At 42.9% G+C, this 21,984-nt stretch overlaps 1 protein-coding gene across 4 annotated transcripts in view; it reads left to right on the top strand.

Moving 5' to 3' along the window:
* Positions 1-21,984, top strand: part of RBBP8 (RB binding protein 8, endonuclease) — a 149,412-nt gene that overhangs the window by 116,471 nt on the left and 10,957 nt on the right. For all 4 annotated transcript variants that reach the window (XM_073550844.1, XM_073550843.1, XM_073550846.1 and 1 more), the window contains 4 exons: positions 8,500-8,591; positions 12,684-12,786; positions 12,870-13,034; positions 21,781-21,853. In XM_073550844.1, coding sequence (XP_073406945.1) covers positions 8,500-8,591; positions 12,684-12,786; positions 12,870-13,034; positions 21,781-21,853 — 433 coding nt within the window. The remainder of the gene's footprint in view (positions 1-8,499; positions 8,592-12,683; positions 12,787-12,869; positions 13,035-21,780; positions 21,854-21,984) is intronic.

The raw sequence follows: 21,984 nt of genomic DNA, 5'->3' as shown, positions 1-21,984 counted from the left end.
TCCTACATAACCCAGTACCCACCTTTAGGAATTTAAGGGAGCTTAACTATTCTAGACCTCTTCAAATAAATTGCCAACATTGCCCCTTAATCCAGTCAAATGCAAAAATGACCAAACCGTATGAACCAAATCTGTTTCCTCTTTCATACACTAGGGGCAGCAATAATTTGATCTAAGACCCTTCCTGGCAAATACCTTTTTGGGGTTATATAAAATCAATGTAGAATAAATAATTGATCTTTTGTGCTACATTAACTTTCACAAGCGACTCCAAAACATCCTCCCACTTTTCCAAAGACATATGATCCACATCCCTCTCCCATCTAGATTTAAACAATTCCCTGGGCTCTCCCAAATTTTTCATTAAAAGAGATTTATTGAGTAAAGTTATAAGTTACTTTAGCTACAAGTACATGATCCAATGTTCGATGAGATGGAGAGGTCAGAGATCCCTCCTTAGCCCTAACTATATGTCATAATTGTAAAAATTTGTAGAAATCAGTATTACGCAGGTTGAACTCCTGTTTCATATCTTCACATGTGCAGAATTGGCCTTCCTAAAATAATTTATACACTTATTTCAAACCCTGTCTTTTCCACTCCCCAAACCCTTCCAAGTGGAGAAACTCCCTCAAACAAAGGTTAACCGTATTCCAAATAGATATGTACCTGCTTACCCAGCCATTTCTTGTAGGCCCACAAAATGTTATATATGAGAAGTAAGGGGGTTAACGTCCTGATTTGGCTTTGAATTTACTTGCTTCCAAGAGCTCTAAAAGGTTGTCCCCACCCCCCTAGAGTCTCAACACTTTGGCCCCTGCCTCTGATCTTTTCTAACTCCCACCGTCTAAAATGTTGAAACTCAGAAGTCAAAAATATCTCCAGGTCTGTAGCAAGGCTTTTCTCCCCTGTTCACAGGCTGGGCTTCTTAGTAGTCTGAAGCATTGCAATTTATTGTAAAAGTGATCAAACGACCATGAGTTCACATTCCCAAGGAAAGGTGAGAAGTAAAAAAAAGTTTTTAAAACTTAAAAAAAAATGCATAAGTTCATATCACTCTCCTTTTCCCAATACAAATATAAAGAAATTTAAAAATAAGAATATTTTGTATCGCCTTCTTTGTAAAAGTCCAATTGATCAAAATATAAAACTATTTAACACATAAGATAAATGCCATAAAGAGAAGAAAAAATCAATATGCCAGAATTTCTATTTTTCCGCCCTGATCCCTTATCCAAAAATCAATCAAAGGTTGTATGTACCCAAATTGGTACCAATAAAAATTACAGCTGTGCAAAAAAAAAAAAACTCTTGCACAGCTCCATTAACAATTACCATTGTAATAATATTACACAGTGAACGCTGCAAAAATGAGACAAAAAAAACTGTGTAATAGGGCTTTTTTTTCATCATTTCACCTCATTTGAAATTTTTCTCATTTTGTTTAGTACATTATATGGTAAAATGAATGGTGTCATTCCAAATTACAGCTCATCCTGCAAAAAATCTTCCATATAGCCACTTCTAAAGAAAGATAAAGTTATAGCTTTTAGAAGAAGGAGGAAAAAAAGCAAAAATTTTGTTAGAGCCAAACTGCAGATGCTGCACAGTGGACGCACATCTAAAAGAGCACTGTGGCCTCTTCATTATGAGAATTGATGGTAGTCCCAGAGGTCAAACCCACCACTAATTCTAAAGTAATGTTTCCAGCATTGTAGACATATTTAAATTCTCTCTATTTTCAAGGTCCCTGTTTGCTGCCGTGTATAGCAACATTCTTCTTTACATATTGAGGCTGAAAACCCATATAGTCCCAATATGGAGATAGGATTGTATGTCATTAAAGGGAATCTGTCACCTCACTTTTGGCCTATGAGATGCGGCCACCGCCATCAGGGGCTTATCTACAGCATTCTGTATTGTTGTAGATAAGCCCCCGATGTAACCTGAAAAATGAGTTAGATTATACTCACCGGGGGGCGTGGTGCGGTGAGTGTCGCGGTCCGGCGCCTCCCATCTTCTAGCGATGACGTCCTCCTTCTTACTTCTGCCGCGGCTCCTGCACAGGCGTACTTTATCTGCCCTGTTGAGGGCAAAGTAAAGTACTGCAGTGCGCAGGCGCTGGACCTCTCTGACCTTTCCCGGTGCCTGCGCACTGTAGTACTCTGCTCTGCACCGGTCCGCAACACCCATCGGACCGGACCCCCGGGTGAGTATAATCGAACTCATTTTTCTTATCTTTCAGGTTACATCGGGGGCGTAGCTACAGCATTACAGAATGCTGTAGATAAGCCCCTGATGGCGGTGACCGCATCTCATAGGCCAAAAATGAGGTGACAGATTCCCTTTAATCCACATGTGCTAAATCCACACTCTTGATTAGTTTGCCACCATGAATTAGTGTATGTATGTTGTATCAACTGGTCTAGCTGATTGATGTGCTGATTGTGCCCTAGAATTTAAATGTCCCTCCACAATATATTATGGTATTAGTAATACACAAATCCTTTACTACATGTTGTATTGTAAAGTGACGTGACCCAGCTGTCTGTAAGGACGCTGTTAAAGTGGATGGCCCCTGAAAAACCACTGGAAGGAGAGGTGATAGATGTATGATCACTTGAACCCGCTACCAGTTCTGAAAATGAGGGGCTGGGCCCCTTGTTTGAATAGAGTCCCTCATCACTATTACTCCATTTAATTTCTAGACAACCGGTTGTGATGGACAGGTGCAGCGTTCTTCGTTCTCTTTTAGTCCCACACTCATTTAATTCATTGGTAGTGTGCACCTATAACTACCCTTTCATTCAATTTGAGGACATGGGACCCTCATTCTGCTCGGTGAGGGGTCTGAAGGATCAAACATTTATTACCTTTTTTGCAGATAGATGATAAAAAAAATTGTGGGCCAGCCCTTTTAACATAGCCATCTTTTATAACTTTCATCTAAAAAAAAAATTTAAAAAAAAAAAAAAATGAATGTAAGAAGATATGGGAAGTGGTGCATGGGAAAATATAGCTGTCTAACGTTCCATGACGGATCCGCGTCTGACAGGTATAGGATTGTGCTGAGTATGTGTTTGATATGGTTCAAAAAAGGCTCCTTTGTTTCATCAAGATGCTTCTGCATGATAACTACTGTTAAGATGTGCCTTACTTGTAAACTGGGCAAACAAAATAGAAGTAATAGAGAAGAAGGCTTCTGCCAGCCACAATGCCTGTTCACTGCTTATGCTCAACTTTAGCTGTAAATGCAGTCACAGGATTGATTTAGCACTTACACTGATCATAGAACAATAAAAAACCCATTTTCTGGCATTAAATAAAAAAGTCTCCAATTATGACGCTCATCATATGTACGCTATAATTTTTGACGTCAGACATAGCTGTTTGACAAGTGAAATATTAATACTCAGCTGGTAATTTATTCATTCGCAAGAGGAATAACAGGAACATTGCAGAGTTCTAACCAAAGATGCTCCCAGATTCTTATTTTATTGGAAATGCAAGAATTTGCTAAAACCATAATGTCAGAAAGGTGGTAGATTGCCATTAGAACAACCCAAATGTACTTATTTCACAGGGTGTCTAACAGTGAAAGCATCTTGATAAACACATGTTTCTGTGAACGTTCTAGATCAGGGGTGGGTAATTAATTTTTCCAAGGTGAGAGAGAGAGCTGTTCCTATAGCAAAAAAAGAGAAAACATATTCAGCCTACCGTACATCAGTGTCCATATAGTCCATAAGCGGTCTGATGCCAGGAGATGTCCAGTGCGGTTCAACTGGCGCTATAAATCCAAAGGAAAAAAGAGGGGGGGTCTCCAGCACCAAAATTAGTGAAAAAAGATAAAACTCACATTTATTCGGAAGGTTTTAAAATCATATTAATAAGCCACCATGACAGGCAAGGCTACCTTACGCGTTTCAGACAGATATTACATGTCCTTAGTCATAGGTATATCTTATCAAAATTAGGAAGCTTAAATAAATGAATACATGAGGAGACTGCAGAGTGAACACCCAGTTTCAGGTAATTAATTAGCTCCACCTTAGTCAGACCTAAGCAATTAATGCTGCTAAACAAAGCTAACATATAAATAAGAAATATATGTTTGCAGACATAAATGAATACATGCAAAAACAGCAATAAACCATAAATCACAATAGACATAAATAGATGAGTATTGCAAAAAAAAAAACATATTACATTATATATTGCAAATCTGATCTAATATTAGTATTAAACATAGCAAATTTTCATGTGATTGTATTGATTATGAAACAAAGTTTATAATTGGACGTCTCCCAAGAAAAATTAAACCTATTCTTAAGAACAAGAAGGGTCAATCTCCAGATAAAACAGTGGAGTTTGTTACAGATCAGGAGACAGCTGGTGATACTACTGATCTCTCAGATGTGGATACTAATGCCCCCTACCCCTCCATCTGCTGGAGTGCCCAATTTAGGGGTAACGTCAAGAAACGGAGATGGCATAGGGCAGGGAAGAGACACAGGGGTAGAAAAAAGATACCCCAAGAGATTTATCTTTTTTCACTAATTTTGGTGCTGGAGACTGTAAGAAAAAGTCCTGATTGGGAGAGTTGGAAGAGCCAGACAAAATTGCAGACAATCTTCTAAAGCTGAGGTCGAAGTTTATTCAGAGATACACGGCAGAACAGAACGGACAATCAGAGAAGTTGAAATATACGGGCAAAAACAGGAATTCAGATGGGCAGAGATTCGCTAGAAATTCTGGCGGTGATAAGGCTTCTAGCCCTGGCCATGGTGTGGCACAGTGGCATAATGGCGGTGGAATGGCCCCGAGCAACAGTAACAGGGGCTTTTTATACATTATGCAAACAAAGAAAGCTGTATACATCTTATAGCAAAAGGGCGTATATGGTTACATCATATCTTTTTGGACAAATGAAGAAGTAACACAATATTACATCATTAATTAACTCTTCACCAAACCACATTAAAAACACATAAATCCAATATTATCTCTAACTACTGTCATTAATCTTATTACTGCTCTTAGACTAAACCCATAAATTCCTGCATTTGACAATTGTAGAAGTCTGTTTCCTACTAAGGCTGGTTTCACATTAGCGCATTTTATGCGCGCGCACGGCCGGGGGTAGCTCCGCCCCCGAGCCGGCTCTCTGCCCGGCGTGCCCGCCCCTTCCTTGTAGCGCCGCCTCCTAGCGGACGGCGGCGCCTGCGATCGGCGCACCCTATCTTTAGCATAGGGTGCGCCGATCGTGCGCAGGCCGTGCGCTAGTTGCGCTTTGACCTGCGCTGCGCACTTTTGACGGTGCGCCGTGCGCGCCAAAATCGAACTTTTCGGATTTTGGCGCGCACGGCGCACCGTCATAAGTGCGCAGCGCAGGTCAAAGCGCAACTAGCGCACGGCCTGCGCACGATCGGCGCACCCTATGCTAAAGATAGGGTGCGCCGATCGCAGGCGCCGCCGTCCGCTAGGAGGCGGCGCTACAAGGAAGGGGCGGGCACGCCGGGCAGAGAGCCGGCTCGGGGGCGGAGCTACCCCCGGCCGTGCGCGCGCATAAAATGCGCTAATGTGAAACCAGCCTAACACTATCATAAATACACATATTTACCATATATTCGTTGGTTCTATTTTCTCATTGCCCTGAGGCTGATCCAATTTACCTATATGCACATCTGCTAAATTTGTTAATGGGCATGATCTCATTTTACATCCTCCATCTGCTTTACAAAGTACATCGTATTAGTTCTATTGTAAAAGTTGAATATATTCTTTCCTACCTTTCACAAGATGGCTGCCTGGTTGATCATGGCAGCTCAGTATATTATAGCTGACCATTCTCTTACAGAGACCCCCTCTTTTTCCTTTGGATTTGGCTGTTCCTATAGGCTGAACTTTATTGTGCTCAATATTAATTTTATCATCGCTGTAGTCAATCACTTAGCTTAACAGCTCTGATCGATGTTTAATGCAGCAGTTTACGGTCATTTAAAGGGATTTATCCAATAATGAATATCACTTTTATGATTAGATAATTGATATGCATTTTTCAACATATAATAAAATATATATGGGCCTCGTACATGTGACAGAAGTCATATATTCATCCCAAGTGTGCATGAGGCTCAACAATCTTTTCATCTAGCAATTAAGCAATTTTGGAATAGAATGAGACACATACTGTTCCAGAATCACTTATTGGGCTAGGTGAAAAAGATATTTGGGCCTTTCAACATGTTTAAATGGTTGCTTACTAGTGATGAGTGAACGTGCTCAGATAAGGCGTTAGCCGAGCATGCTCGAGTGCTAACCGAGTGACTTCGGCGTGCTCGAAAGATATGTTCGAGTCCCCGCGGCTGCATATCTCACGGCTGTTTGACAGCCACAACACATACAGGGATTACCTTATCCCAGCTCGTTTTCTCATCGCTATTGCTTACCATGAACAATAGCATGTGCTGGTCAAAGGGCCAGCATATTCCCAAGGTCAGTGATACAAAATAATCTTGTATGAGATGTTAACAGAAAAAAATTCTCCAGCAATGAATCCTTAAGTAAGCAAAATTCATTTTTTATTTATAAATAATTACAAACAAAGATAACATAGCAGGCCACACTGCAAGAAACAGTGCCACAACCTACGCATTTTGGCATATATCTTTAACCATGGTTATAGAAAGTGAACACACACCAGTATTATATACACCCGATTTCCAATCACATGGTAATAATATCGAATCATAAAATTATAATTTTTATTAAACAAAATTGAAAATAAACTCATATCTAATACAATTTATTTTCAATGTTATTTTTAGGTTTATGTTTTGTGTAATAAAAATTATCATTTTATGATTGGAGGTTATTAATAATAATAATTTTTATTTATATAGCGTCAACATATTCCGCAGCACTTTACAATTAAGCGGGGACGTGTACAGACAATAAATTCAATACAAGTTAAGACAATTTAAACAGTGACATTAGGAGTGAGGTCCCTGCTCGCAAGCTTACAATCTACAAGGAAATGGGGGGGGTCACAGTAGGTGAAAAGTTCTTGTTATTTCAGGTCTGGCAATTATAATAAATAGGGATTTTCATATAAAGCTGCATGATCCGGTCATCAGCCCGTGTGTTTAAGTGCAATAGTCAAGTATCAGGTGCAGTTATCGTGTGCATGGAGGGTGTGGAGACAGATGAATAGTAGGGTGCAGATTCCGAATAATATTTTGAAGAAGGGAACAGGGCAATGTTAGTTTACTGAGTAGTTGATGTGGTAGACTTGTTTGAAGAGATGGGTTTTCAAAGTGCGCTTGAATAGGTCGGGGCTAGGTATCAGTCTGATCGTCTGGGGAAGTGCATTCTAGAGAGCTGGCGCAGCACAAGAGATGTCTTGGAGACGGAGGTGCGAGTTTCGGATTACGGGGGATGTTAGTCAGGTCATTTGTAGAATGGAGGGCAGGTGTAGGGCGATAGACAGAGATGAGAGAGGAGATATAAGGCGGTGCAGAACTGTGGAGAGCTTTGTGGGTGAGAGAGATGAGTTTATACTGGACCCTGTAGCGAATAGGTAGCCAGTGTAAAGACTGGCACAAGATGGAGGCATCGGTGAAGCGGGTGGACAGAAATATGATCCTGGCTGCCACATTCAAGATGGATTGGAGAGGAGAAAGTTTGGTAAGAGGGAGACCGATCAGAAGAGAGTTGCAGTAGTCCAGACGAGAATGAAAAAGAGCGACAGTAAGAGTCTTAGCAGTTTCAAAGGTGAGAAAAGGTCGGATTCTGGAGATGTTCTAAGATGCAGGTGACGAGAGAGTGAGTGATCGGATATAGGTAGTAAAGGAAAGTTCGGTGTCGAATATGACCTCAAGACAGCGGGCATGCTGCTTGGGAGTTATGGTTGAACCCTCCAGGGTTATTTCGATGTTAGGTAGAGTGAGGTTAGTAGAGGGGAGAAACACAAGAAGTTCAGTTTTGGAGAGATTTAGTTTCAGATAGAGGGAGGACATGATGTTAGAGACAGCAGACAGTTCTTACCACGTGATCGAAAATCAGGTATATATAATATTGGTGTGTGTTCACTTTCTATAGCCATGATAAAGGCTATACGCCAAAACGCGTAGGTTGTGGCATTATTTCCTGGAGTCTGGCCTGGTATGTTATCTTTGTTTTTAATTTTTTCTATGTAACAAAATATAATTTTACTTAAGGATTCATCGCTGGAGGATTTCTTCTGTTTACGTGCTGCTTGCAGCCCTCATCTGGGTGGCTCCTTGTGCTGTTAATTCCCGTGGCACAGGTGTTAATTCTGCTGATGAACTGACTTCATTCCCCGTTATCTGAGATGTTGGTTATCTCATTGAAGTTCTACAATATATAGACTTTATCAAAATTCTTTTCTGTGTCTAGTTTTAAGATGACTTTATAATTCTCATTGCATTCTCTCCAAAGATGAAACAGTAATTTCAATAATGTATTCTCCTTAAGAGCTAGCTTCTGTACAGAACGTGCAGTGGAGCATTGACCCAGGAGCAGACCTTTCCCAGTATAAAATGGACAACACTATTGTTGATGACAAGGTAAGAGAAAAAAAATGTACATTAAAGGGGTTATTCACTATTTGGACAACCCTTCCTCAATCCATTATATTTTCCCCCATGTAAAATAATAATTATCGTATATACTCATGTATAAGCTGATCCGTGTATAAGCCGACCCCCCCTATGCCCTCATATGCTGCCCCATAGAATATGCCCTCATATGCTGCCCCATAGAATATGCCCCATATGCTGCTCCATAGACTATGCCCCCATATGCTGCTCCATAGACTATGCCCCCATATGCTGCCCCATAAGATGCTCCATATATTATGCCCCCATATGCTGCAAAAAAAAAAAAAAATGCCATACTCGCCTCTCCTGCTCAGGACCCGGCACCTGAGATATTCACTTGTCCCCCGGTCCATCGCTGCTCACCACTGTCTGCCACGTCGTCTGTCAGTGACGTTCAGGCAGCAGAGGGCACAGCAAGCACTAAACACGTCACCGCGCCCTCTGATGGCTAAACGTCAGACATAGGATGCAGCAGAGAGCGGTGAGCAGCGATGGACCGGGGGCAGGGCTGTGGAGTCGGAGTCGTGGAGTCGGAGTTAGTTTTGGTTGGAGTCGGAGTCGGTAGAAATGTACCGACTCCGACTCCAGCTTTAAAAAAAAATGTATTAATATTTCATAATTGAACTTTCATATGAATTTTATAAATGTTACTCAAATATATATGTTCTATCAAACTATGAACAACAGTGATAAGCAGTTCTGCTGGAGATAGAGACATTTCTTACTTCTTGTGTGTCACTGTTCTCCACTGCCCTTATCTAATCTTATACTTGGTTAACCTCATGCTGCCCCAACCCCCCTACTTACAATGTATGAAACTGAAAGTGAAAATGTGTTGCAAATTCTTAGTAGTAAAGCTCCTCCTCTAGACTAGATCATACTAGGTGTGCGTCTTCCAAGCATCTCACAGCTGCCTGCTACTCAGAAGAGGAAGACTGTAAGAAGTATTATCCTTTCAACAAACTTTGCATCAGTTAACTGTGAGTACATGAGGAATAATAACAGTATTACTGACCACTATATCAGTTGTACGACCTGGCAATAATTTTGTACAATTGTTTTTAGGAAAAACAATCGTCATTTGGATTGTGAATGCAGAATTAAAAACCTGAGAATGTCAAAGAAGCATCACATTAAATCAGCTGTATTTGAACATTTCACCATCACTCAAGATAGAAAACATTATGTCTGTCAGTGTATGACAAATGATCCAGACGAAAACAAATGCTGTGAAGCCAAGATGAGTGCATATTCAGGCAAAGATAAAAATGCTCCTACCAGAGCTTCTAATCTAAAGAGACATTTACAGCGCTTTCATCCAGAAGTACTGAAAGCAGTGGATGAGAAAGACTGCATCCAAACCAATGAACCAGTGCCCAGCTCTTACAGCCAAACAAAGGAGCAGAGAACTTTGCAGCCATCAGTTGCAAGATATTTTGTCAGTGACAAAGTTACTGTGACAATGACAGTAGATACATTTAAAAAACAGATCATAGAGCTTGTTGTAAAGGATAGTGTGCCTATTTCATTATTTTCACGACAAGCTTTTATGTGTCTGAATGGGGAAATAGCCCGCAAGCTTGGTGTTTCTCTGGAGAGAGAGAGTATTAGAAAATTAGTAATCGAAGAAGCTTTTAAACAAAAGGAAGAACTTAAAAAAACTCTCAAGGGACGCTTTCTGTTTCTTAAAATGGATGCCTGCACATGTCACAGAGTGAACTATTTTACCATCAATGTCCGATTTGTTTGTGACAAAAATGAAATAGTTACCAAGACATTGGCAGTAAAAGACACCAAAGCTCATCACACCAGTGAGTTTCTCCAGGTCTTGGTGGAAAAGGTTCTGCAAGACTATGAACTTAAAAAAGAGCAAGTTCTTTCTGTCGTAACTGACAATGCTTCAAATATGATAAGTACTATTAAGCTAATGAATGAGAGTAATGATGGTGACCAGCAGCTAGAAGAACATTCTGGGTCCACAGACACAGAAATGTTTGAAATAGAGGAACACAGTATTGTAACTGAGGAGCAAACTGAAGTTGCTTCAGATGAACAGCAACATGATAGTTTAGATGATCTTGTTGAAACTGTGTCAATATGTTCTTTCATTCATCACATGCGCTGTGTTGTGCATACGCTACAGCTGGCTATAAGAGACAGTCTGCAAGAAGGACATGCTGCTGCACTGATTGGCAAGGTGAGAAAATTGGCTACTGTTGCCAGAACCCCTAAAGTTGACTCAATTTTGAAGAGACGTGCTGGAAAAGGGGCAATTATTGATCAAGCCACACGATGGGGCAGTACTTACTTAATGATTCAGCGCTTGGTTGAACTGAAAACCTTTCTTGTAGACATGGCTAACCCTCAACTGACGCTAAATGAAAGTCAGTGGAATCAGGTGACTGAGCTGGAAAAATTGCTAGAGCACCCATTTACAGTGACTAAAAAATTACAAGCAGAGGACTTAACTCCAGGTATTTTCTTAAAGGAGTGGAAGAACCTGATGTTTCGCCTGTCCCAAAGAGGAGGGTTAATTGCAAGTGGCATTGCTACATCAATGAAACGGAGAGAGGAGCTACTATTACAAAATAACATTCTTTTGGCAGCTATGTAGACCCAATGCATTGGATTCTTCTAGATGATCAACAGCTAAGTAAAGGAAAAGAAGCTCTGTTTGAAATAGCAGTAAGGATGAAAGGGTTGCAGAACAGTCAGGAGGAACAAGAAGAATTTGGTCGTCCTGCCACATCTTCACCCTCATCATCAACTGATGAAGAATTTAATTTCGAAAAATATTTGGATCACAAGGACCGTGCAAAGCGTTCCCGCATAGAAGAAGAGTCATCCCCATCAAGGAACACAGCCAGTACATTTCAGCAGAATTTTTCATGTGCACTAAAAGAAATTGAGAAATTTGACCGTTCATCAAAAATAACAGTGCAACAAGCGATTCCTCTGTATCCTGACATTGTCAGAGATGTTGCCCGAGTGGTTACTGCTTTGCCACCAACACAAGTTAGTGTAGAGAGGTTGTTCTCTGCTCTCAAAATAATTAGATCAGATTTGAGGGCATCCATGAAGGAGGATCTGACAGAGGCAATACTTTTTCTGAGGACAAATTTATAGATTTCTTCTTAACTGCATAAAAGTGTTTATTGCATATTTACTTACAGTTTATAAAAGTTTATAAAAGTTATTTGCTATATTCTAATTGTATTCTAATAAATGTAGTTTTTGCTCTAAGTGGTCTGATTACTTATATGATGGTGAGAAACTGAATAAGCACGATGTTTAATATTTTACAACAGTAAATTTGTTGTTATGAATTGGCCATTTATGAAGGAGTCGGAGCCGGAGTCGGAGCCTGATAAAATCCAGGAGTCGGAGTCGCAACTGTGGCTTACCGACTCCACATCCCTGACCGGGGGACAGGTGAATATTGCCCTACTTACCCCCTTCTGGTGCGCTCTCTGCAGCCCTGTTTCTCTACGGTCTCCCGATACCGCTCATTACACTCATGAATATGTGCATCTTCATGAGTTTAATGAGCGGTACCACGTGACCGCTGAAGGCAGGAAGGGAGACCGTGGAGAAGCGGGGGGCTGCAGAAACCGCACCGGGGGGGTAAGTATGATCTGTGACACCCCCGCTCCCCCTCCCCCGCCGACCCCCAGGTGTATGACTCGTGTATAAGCCGAGAGGGGGGACTTTCAGCCCAAAAAAATGGGCTGAAAATCTCGGCTTATGCACAAGTATATACAGTATACTCCCATCTGGTGTACACACCGTTACTGTGATGTCATATGAGCCCTACAGCCAGTCAATGACCTCTTCATGCTCTCTTTCTTCAAACAAAACTGACATCTGGAGGAAGTTAGGGAGCAGCAGCTGTCACTTCTTCCGGGTGTCCATTTTGTCTGAAGGAAGTAAAAGTGAATGGCTGCAGGGCTCACGTATAGTAGGAACCTGACATCTCACGGATGGTGCCCACACCGGACGGGAGTATAATATATTGTATTCCGGCAGTATGAATAAGTATAATGTGTTGTCTTTGGCCAGGATGGAGGCTATGTAAATCCTGAGTTTGAAGATATGGATTATACCTATGTCAGTGAAAGTATGCTATTAAAGCTGAAGAATCCGAACACAGATGAGAGTCCACGTAAGTCACTCCAGTCTACATGTGTAGCTCTCATAGATACCTAACAGAAGAGCTATTTGCCTTTTTAATGTCTTGTCTTGCAGATAAGGAAAGTAAAAAGCATGACAGTTTTTCAGAAATGTTTGACAAGACAGAATGTGATGAATATGTGTCATATGCCCAAGAACCAAGCCCTTCCCAGAGGTTGGACTTTGAGGAAGACCCTGATGGATCTACACTCCTCAAAAAAGTGGACGTAAATGGAAGAGGTCCGAGATTCCCATCACGGCTGCTCATTTATATGGACAGGTTTATGACTGAATCAGAAACTGTTCAACAGTTTTTGTGTATTAATGTGTTTAGCAATTTGCCTTATCGAGGTTACCAAGGGACTAAAAATCACAGCCCATACAATTGTGTATTGCCATGAGATGTGTACATATATTAGCCTCAACGTTAAAAGAACTACCTAGTAATGTGTAGGTCCCCCTCATGCAACAAAATAACTGATCTGTGTTCAGGCATGAAGGTGTTCTGTGGTATAGGGCAACAAGATGATAATCATTTTAAGTCCTGTCAGTTAGATGACTTCGAGTCTTGCAAGGTGCAACATGAGGCTTCCAGGGATCTGAAGCACACCCTGCGGATGCACCATTGGACTTAGATTTGGGAAATTTAGAGGTCAAGTGAACACCCTGAATTTTTTAGGGTCTTCACATCATCCCTGAAAAATTTCTATAGTGTGGCAGGATGTATGTTGTCATGAAGGGGAATGCTAAGTGGTGTAAGTAAGTGACATCCTCATGAATGCTCAGATCTAAGGCAGAACATTGCACAGAACATCACACTGGTTCCATCTAACCTCCTTTCTGTAATGCATTTACAGTGGCATGTAAAAGTTTGGGCACTCCTGATCAACATTACTGTTAATGTGAACACTTAAGCAAGTTGAAGATGAAATGATCTCTAAAAGGCTTGATGTTAAAGATGACACATTTCCTTTGTGTTTTAGGCAAAAAAAAAATGTGTGTGTGTGTGTATATATATATATAATATATATATACACACACACACACATTTTTTTTGCCTAAAACACAAGGGAAATGTGTCTATATATATATATATATATATATATATATATATATATATACACACACACACCGTATTTTTTGTACTATAAGACGCACCCCAAATTTTCAGAAGGAAAATAGGGAAAGAAATAATGTGTCAAATGGGGTCCATCTTACAGTCCGAATTCAGCTTACCAGGGGTCCAGGCTGGTGCGGTGGCAGCGGCTCTGTGCTGGGGCAGGTGGGCTGTGCTGAGGCAGGTTGGTTTTGCTGGGGCTGGTGGGCTGTGATGGGGTGCTGTGCTGGGGCAGGTGGGCTGTGCTGGGGTACAGCCCGCCGCCACCACCACACCACAGAGCCGCGCCGCACCCACACCAGCCAGAGGAGTGAGTATATTGCGACCAAAAGATGCACCCCCCACTTTCCCAAAAAATTTTTGGGGAAAAAAGTGCATCTTATGATCCGAAAAATATGGTGTGTGTGTATATATGTGTGTGTGTGTATATGTATATGTGTATATATATATATATATATATATATATTCCCCAGTCTCCAATGTCATAGGCTGGGGTTCAAATCCCGGCTCTGCCCTGTGAAAAATAAATTATATACTAGGGCTCCTAAAACTATAATACCTACCTTAGGTGGCTGTTACAGTTGTTAAATTGCACAACCACCAATGTGGGAGACTTGGATTAAAATCCCAGCTCTGCCTTGTTGGAAATAATATACCAGTAGTGGTCCTTGGGTAAGACTACTAACACTATAGTGCCTACCTCAATAAACATGAGTGTCACGAACAAAGAGAGTCATGCCGGCTCGGACTTCTCCTGGAGTAACAAGGTCCGTGTCAGATGTTGAGGAACCAGGACAATCTGATGATAAATGGGCTACTGGAACAAACCATGCCTGGAAAAGGGAAGAGAACCTGGATCTGATGAAATGCTACTATAACAGCAGACCAAATGAAAGGGGATATATGAAGCGTATGAGGAAACTCTGGATGGATACAAGACCTGCATGTCCACTGACTGATAAACAACTAGTCACCCAACGTTTCGATGTCATAAAGAGAAAGCTATTATCACAACTGGAGATGGATCAACTGTACTGCAAATCCACCGCACATGAAGACCTGGAAGAACAATATGTGCAAACACCACCAGACAGTATGCTAGAAGATGCCAATAAAGCACTTGCATCAATACCTACCACCACCATAACTCAAACTAATAAACTGATCTATGCTACTGCCTCAGCAATCATGGAAGTGCTTGGCTATACAACCAGCAAGAACAGACGTATGTACCCCCTTGGAAAAGAAGACTGGAGACAAAGATCAAGGTGATATGAAGGGAAGTCAGCCAACTAACAAAAATATAGAAATGGGAAAGCTTAAGAATAAGACCAAGATGGACAAGCACAAAGGCCTGATCCCAACTGAAGCCCTAGAGACTGCTAAACAAAGGCTCACAGCACACGTGCAAGACTAAGGAAATACACTAGAGAAGCTGAGGCCAAGAAGATAAATGTCCTGTTCTCCAAAGAACCATCCAAGATGTACTCCCAACTACAGTGTATCAGCACAAAGGCAGCAACTCCACACATAGCAGAGACTGAACAATACTGGAGGAACATATGGGAGAAGGAAAAAATGCACAACACCAGTGCAATGTGGCTGCAAGATCTGAGAATGAAATACAGCAACCACCTAGAGCAAGAACCAGTCGCCATTACAGAAGCAGACATCCAACAGCGGGTCAAGAACATGAAATGCTGGACAGCACCTGGCCCAGACATGATCCACACCTACTAGCTAAAGAAATTCACAGTGGTACATGAAAGCATGGCAAAGCAGATGAACCAACTGCTAGAAGCAGGTGTTAGCTAACCAACCAGACATTGTGATAGTAGACAAGGATCAGAAGACAGCAATGACAATAGATGTGGCAGCGCCAAGTGACATCAACATCAGAAAGAAGGAATATGAGAAGCTGGAGAAATACCAAGGCCTCAAAGGAGAACTGGAGAAGATGTGGAAGGTGAAGGCAACAGTGATTCCTGTGGTGATAGGAGCACTTGGAGCAGTGACCCCTAAGTTGGAAGAATGGCTACAACAGATCCCAGGAGCAACAGCTGAGCTCTCTGTCCAGAAAAGCGCAATACTGGGAACAAGTAAGATCTTGCGCAGAACCCTCAAACTCCCAGGTCTCTGGTAGAGGACCCGAGAACGACAAAGGACAACAAAGACCACCCCCATTGGATGGTGAGAAGGAAGTTTTTTTCTTTCATGTGTGTATATATATATATATATATATATATATATATATATATATATATATATATCACACCTCTTGCCATGTTAACCCTCAACACACACACTCCTCAACACACACTCCCCTCACCTTTCACCATCTCCACTCACTCTTTCACTCCACATACGACCCCTTCTCTCACTCCGTCTCTCATACTCACGCCGTCATCGCCGCTGCTCCACGATCCCCGACATCTTCTTCCGCCGGCGCCATCCTGGATCCAGACGTTATCCACGCCGGCGACATGTTCTTGCGGCGACGCCATCTTGAGTATCGTGAAATCCCGCGATAGTCAAGATAGCGTCGCCGGAAGAACATGTCGCCGGCGTGGACGACGTCGGGATCCAAAATGGCGTCAGCGAAATCTCGCGAGTTTTCGCCGACGCCATTTTGGATCCCGACGTCGTCCTCGCCGGCGACATGTTCTTGCTGCGACGCCATCTTGACTACCGCGGGATTTCGCCGATCCAAAATGATGTCGCCGGCGTGGACGACATCGGGATCCAAAATGGCGTCGGCGTAATCTCACGAGATTTCGCCGACGCCATCTTTTTTGATCCCGAGTCGTCCACGCCAGCGACATGTTCTTGCGGCGACGCCATCTTGAATCTCTCGGGATTTCACGAAATCCAAGATGGCGTCGCCGCAAGAACATGTCGGCGGCCTGGAGAACGTCTGGATCCAGGATCGCGGCGGCGGAGGAAGATGTCGGGGCAGCGACGATGACGGTGTGAGTATGAGAAACGGAGTGAGAGAAAGGAACGTATGTGGAGTGAAAGAGTGAGTGGACGTGAGTGGAGGTGAAAGGTGAGAGGAGTGTGTGTTGAGGCGGTGTGGTGTGTTGAGGGTTAACATGTGCGTGTGTGTGGTGACGTCACCGGTTACAACTGGACGGAAGTTGTTACAACCGGAAACTGCTTAGGGCATTTATTATTATAGATGATGAGGAAGAAGCCGTCTGTTGTTGGCGGTGATGGCGTGTAGAGGCTTCTTCAGCCAATGTAATAGATTTAGAGTTAGGGGATTCGTGTGTGAGACGACGGCGTTTATAAGCCTTAATCTTGTCAAGTCGATGCTGTTTTTCCTCAGGAGTCTCATTAGCACGGCGTTGTTTTTGTCGTAGTGCTAAAGCTGCTTTCCTTTCACTGGCATTGGCATACTGTGCATCGGTATTGAATGGTGGTATTGATAGGGCAGAAACAGATTGCTGATTAGTTATGTCAGTGAACGGCATATGGGATGAAGTGTAGCAGTAAATTGTTCCACATGCTGATGTGAAAGCATCCTGTTGTGAGTCTAATAATAATGATGAGGAAGAGGCCATCTGTTGTCGGCGGTGACGGCGTGCAGAGGCTTCTTCAGCCAATCTTATGGATTTAGAGTTAGGGGATTCGTGTGTGAGGCGACGGCGTTTATAAGCCTTTATCTTCTCAAGGCGATGGTGTTTTTCCTCAGGAGTCTCATTAGCACGGCGTTGTTTTTGTCATAGTGCTAAAGCTGCTTTCCTTTCACTGGCATTGGCATACTTTTTGTTATGACTCATGTTGGCACAGGTAAAGGAGTCTATTTGGCAGTTATCTGGCAGTGAAGAAGGCGTCCTGGAGTATTGTAGAGTAAACAGATACTAATTGACCCTGTAATTGCCCAGCAGTAGTTATGAAGTGGTAGTGGCAAATTGGCCCTGTAGTTAGACACCGGCAGAGGAGCAAGGCAGCAGTAGTTATGGCGGTAGAGGCAAATTGGCCCTGTAATTAGACACCGGCAGAGGAGCAAGGCAGCAGTAGTTATGGCGGTAGAGGCAAATTGGCCCTGTAATTAGACACCGGCAGAGGAGCAAGGCAGCAGTAGTTATGGCGGTAGAGGCAAATTGGCCCTGTAATTAGACACAGGCAGTGAACAGTCAGAGGAGCAAGGCAGCAGTACTTATGGCGGTAGAGGCAAATTGGCTCTGTAATTAGACACCGGCAGAGGAGCAAGGCAGCAGTAGTTATGGCGGTATAGACAAATTGGCCCTGTAATTAGACACCAGCAGAGGAGCAATGCAGCAGTAGTTATGGCGGTAGAGGCAAATTGATCCTGTAATTAGACACCGACAGAGGAGCAAGGCAGCAGTAGTTATGGCGGTAGAGGCAAATTGATCCTGTAATTAGACACCAGCAGAGGAGCAAGGCAGCAGTAGTTATGGCGGTATTGGCAAATTGGCCCTGTAATTAGACACCAGCAGAGGAGCAATGCAGCAGTAGTTATGGCGGTAGAGGCAAATTGATCCTGTAATTAGACACCGGCAGAGGAGCAAGGCAGCAGTAGTTATGGCGGTAGAGGCAAATTAGCCCTGTAATTAGACACCGGCAGAGGAGCAAGGCAGCAGTAGTTATGGCAGTAGAGGCAAATTAGCCCTGTAATTAGACACCGGCAGAGGAGCAAGGCAGCAGTAGTTATGGCGGTAGAGGCAAATTAGCCCTGTAATTAGACACCGGCAGAGGAGCAAGGCAGCAGTAGTTATGGCGGTAGAGGCAAATTAGCCCTGTAATTAGACACCGGCAGAGGAGCAAGGCAGCAGTAGTTATGGCGGTAGAGGCAAATTAGCCCTGTAATTAGACACCGGCAGAGGAGCAAGGCAGCAGTAGTTATGGCAGTATAGGCAAATTGGCCCTGTAATTAGACACCGGCAGTAAACAGGCATAGGACCAAGGCAGCAGTAGTTATGGTGGTACAGGCAATGCCAAGCGTCCGCACAGCAAGTCGGTGTGAGGTAAATGACGCAATTTCATGAATGCAAGATGGCGTCGGGGAAATCTCGCGAGATTTCGCCGACGTCGTTAAGGCTGTGTGCACACGCTGCGGATTAGGTGCGGATTTTGTAAAATCCGCAGGTCAAAAGACCTGCGGATTGCTCTGCGGTTTTGCCCTGCGGTTTTTCATCTCCTCAATAGAGGAGATGGCAAACCGCAGGAGAATCCGCAGAAAGAATTGACATGTCAATTCTTTCTGCGGATTGAAAACCGCAGATAATCCGCGCGGAAAATTCCGCACCGTCTGCACTGCGGTTTTTGATTCCCATAGGGAATCATGGTACTGTACACAGCAGCAAAAACTGCTGCGGAACCGCAGCAAAATCCGCAGCGTGTGCACGCTCCTCAATAGAGGAGATGGCAAACCGCAGGAGGATCCGCAGAAAGAATTGACATGTCAATTCTTTCTGCGGATTGAAAACCGCAGATAATCCACGCGGAAAATTCCGCACCGTCTGCACTGCGGTTTTTGATTCCCATAGGGAATCATGGTACTGTACACCGCAGCAAAAACTGCTGCGGGTCCGCAGCGGCCAAAACCGCTGCGGAACCGCAGCAAAATCCGCAGCGTGTGCACACAGCCTCACACCTCTTGCCATGTTAACCCTCAACACACCACACCGCCTCAACACACACTCCTCTCACCTTTCACCTCCACTCATGTCCACTCACTCTTTCACTCCACATACGTTCCTTTCTCTCACTCCGTTTCTCATACTCACACCGTCATCGTCGCTGCCCCGACATCTTCCTCCGCCGCCGCGATCCAGGATCCAGACGTTCTCCAGGCCGCCGACATGTTCTTGCGGGACGCCATCTTGGATTTCGTGAAGTCCCGCGATATTCAAGATGGCGTCGCCGCAACAACATGTCGCTGGCATGGGCGACATCGGGATCCAAAATGGCGTCGGCGTAATCTCGCGAGATTTCGCCGACGCCATCTTTTTGGATCCCGATGTCGGCGGCCTGGAGAACGTCTGGATCGCGGCGGCGGAGGAAGATGTCGGGGCAGCGACGATGACGGTGTGAGTATGAGAAACGGAGTGAGAGAAAGGAACGTATGTGGAGTGAAAGAGTGAGTGGACATGAGTGGAGGTGAGAGGAGTGTGTGTTGAGGCGGTGTGGTGTGTTGAGGGTTAACGTGCGTGTGTGTGTGGTGACGTCACCGGTTACAACTGGACGGAAGTTGTTACAACCGGAAGCTGGTTAGGGCATTTATTATTATAGATGTGTGTGTGTGTATATTCATCTTTTATGTTTTAAAAAATCCAAAAAAGAAAATGGGCCAATGCAAAAGTTTGGGCACCCTGCATGGTTAGTAACTGGTAGCACCCATTTTAGCAATTGTAAGCACTTCTTCTAGCCAGCCAAGAGTCTTGCTTGTTTGAGGGATTTTCATCCTTTCTTCCTTGGAAAATTTATCCAGTTTTGTGAGATTCTTGCAAGCACTGCTATTTTGAGGTCTAGCCACAGATTTTCGATGATGTTCAGATCAGGGGACTATGAGGGCAATTGTAAAATCTTCATCCTGCTCATTTAGGATAGTCTATTGTGGATTTTGACGTGTTTAGGATCATAATCCGTTGTTTAAGCCATCCTCTTTTCAACTTCAGCTTTTTTACAGATGGTATTATGTTTGCATCAGTAATTTCTTGAAATATCATTGAATCCTTTTTTCCCTCTACCTGTGAAATGTTCCTGGTGCCCCTGGCTGGAAAATACAACCCCAAAGCATGATTGATCTAACCCCATGCTTAATGGTTGGTGAGATATTATTTTCCTGAAATTTTGTGCCCTTTTTTTCTCCACAAATACCTTTGATCATTGTGGCCAAAGAATTCTTTTTTATCCTCACAAGTCCACAATCTTGTTTCCAAAATGCATCAGGCTTGTTTAGATGTTCTTTTTCATACTTATGACGGTGAATTTTATGGTGAGGATGCAGTAGAGGTTTTCTTCTGATGACTCTTCCATGAAGGCAATATTTGTGCAGGTGTTTCTGAACAGTAGAACAATGTACTAAAGTTTGCTAAATCTTTCTGAAGGTCTCTTGCAGTCAAGCGGGGGTTCTGATGTGTCTCTAGCAATCCTACGAGCAGCGCTCACTGAAACTGTTTGGTCTTCCAGACCTTATCTTGATTCCACTGTTCTTGGTAACTGCCATTTCTTAATTACATTTTGAACTGAGGAAAGGTAACTTAAAAATGCTTTGTTATCTTATAGCCTTAATCTGTTTTGTGGGCTTTAATCATTTTCAGAGTGATAGGCAGCTGCTTAGAAGAACCCACGGCTGCTGCTTTTTGGCATAAGGTTAGAGGAGGCTGGGTTTTTATAAAGCTGGGAAATTTGCCTCACCTGGCCTTTCCTAACGATGATGGTGAACAAATCATAACCCTTACAGATTAAGTACGGATCTCCGCACATGCATCTCCAAGGGTGCCCAAACTTATGCATTGGACCATTTTTCTTTTTGTAATTTTTAAAATATAAGAGATGAATATATATATATATATAATATATTTTTTTTGCCCAAAATGCAAAGGGCAAAATACAGTCTTTAACTGTAGCCATTTTAGAGATCAATTCATCTTCAACTTGCTTATCTGTTCACAATAACAGTAATTTTGACCAGGACTGCCCAAAATGGCTTTCGTAGTTACACAACTCCCACACACCCAATCATCCACATCATGTAAAAGAAAATGATTTATTGGGCTGTGCTAATTTTTTTTTTATCGTTCCACGCTCCAGTGTTGACTGTTTGCCCCAATTTCACCCTGTGATGCATTGGTACTGGGCATGGATTTCATGTCTTGTTAGTAATGTTGTTTTGTTTAGGTAACCAAGGCAAAGGAGAAGCTTATCAGAAGCAGAAGGCATATGTGGAGCCCTATGTACAGGGTGCTGAAAGGTAAATATATGAACATGAACCATTGTAATTACTGGTACATCCTACATCTGGTGCCTGTGTTTTGGGATCAGGAACTGTCATTTGCCTGTAACGGCAGCAATCGCGGGTTAAGCATTCATCACTGCTGTTAA

Source organism: Dendrobates tinctorius, unplaced genomic scaffold, assembly GCF_039654945.1.
Source record: "Dendrobates tinctorius isolate UK_male_01 unplaced genomic scaffold, ASM3965494v1 ptg000171l, whole genome shotgun sequence".
NCBI lineage: Eukaryota > Metazoa > Chordata > Amphibia > Anura > Dendrobatidae > Dendrobates > Dendrobates tinctorius.
Note: the sequence above shows the minus strand (reverse complement) of the source record. Positions and strands in the feature narration are given on the sequence as shown.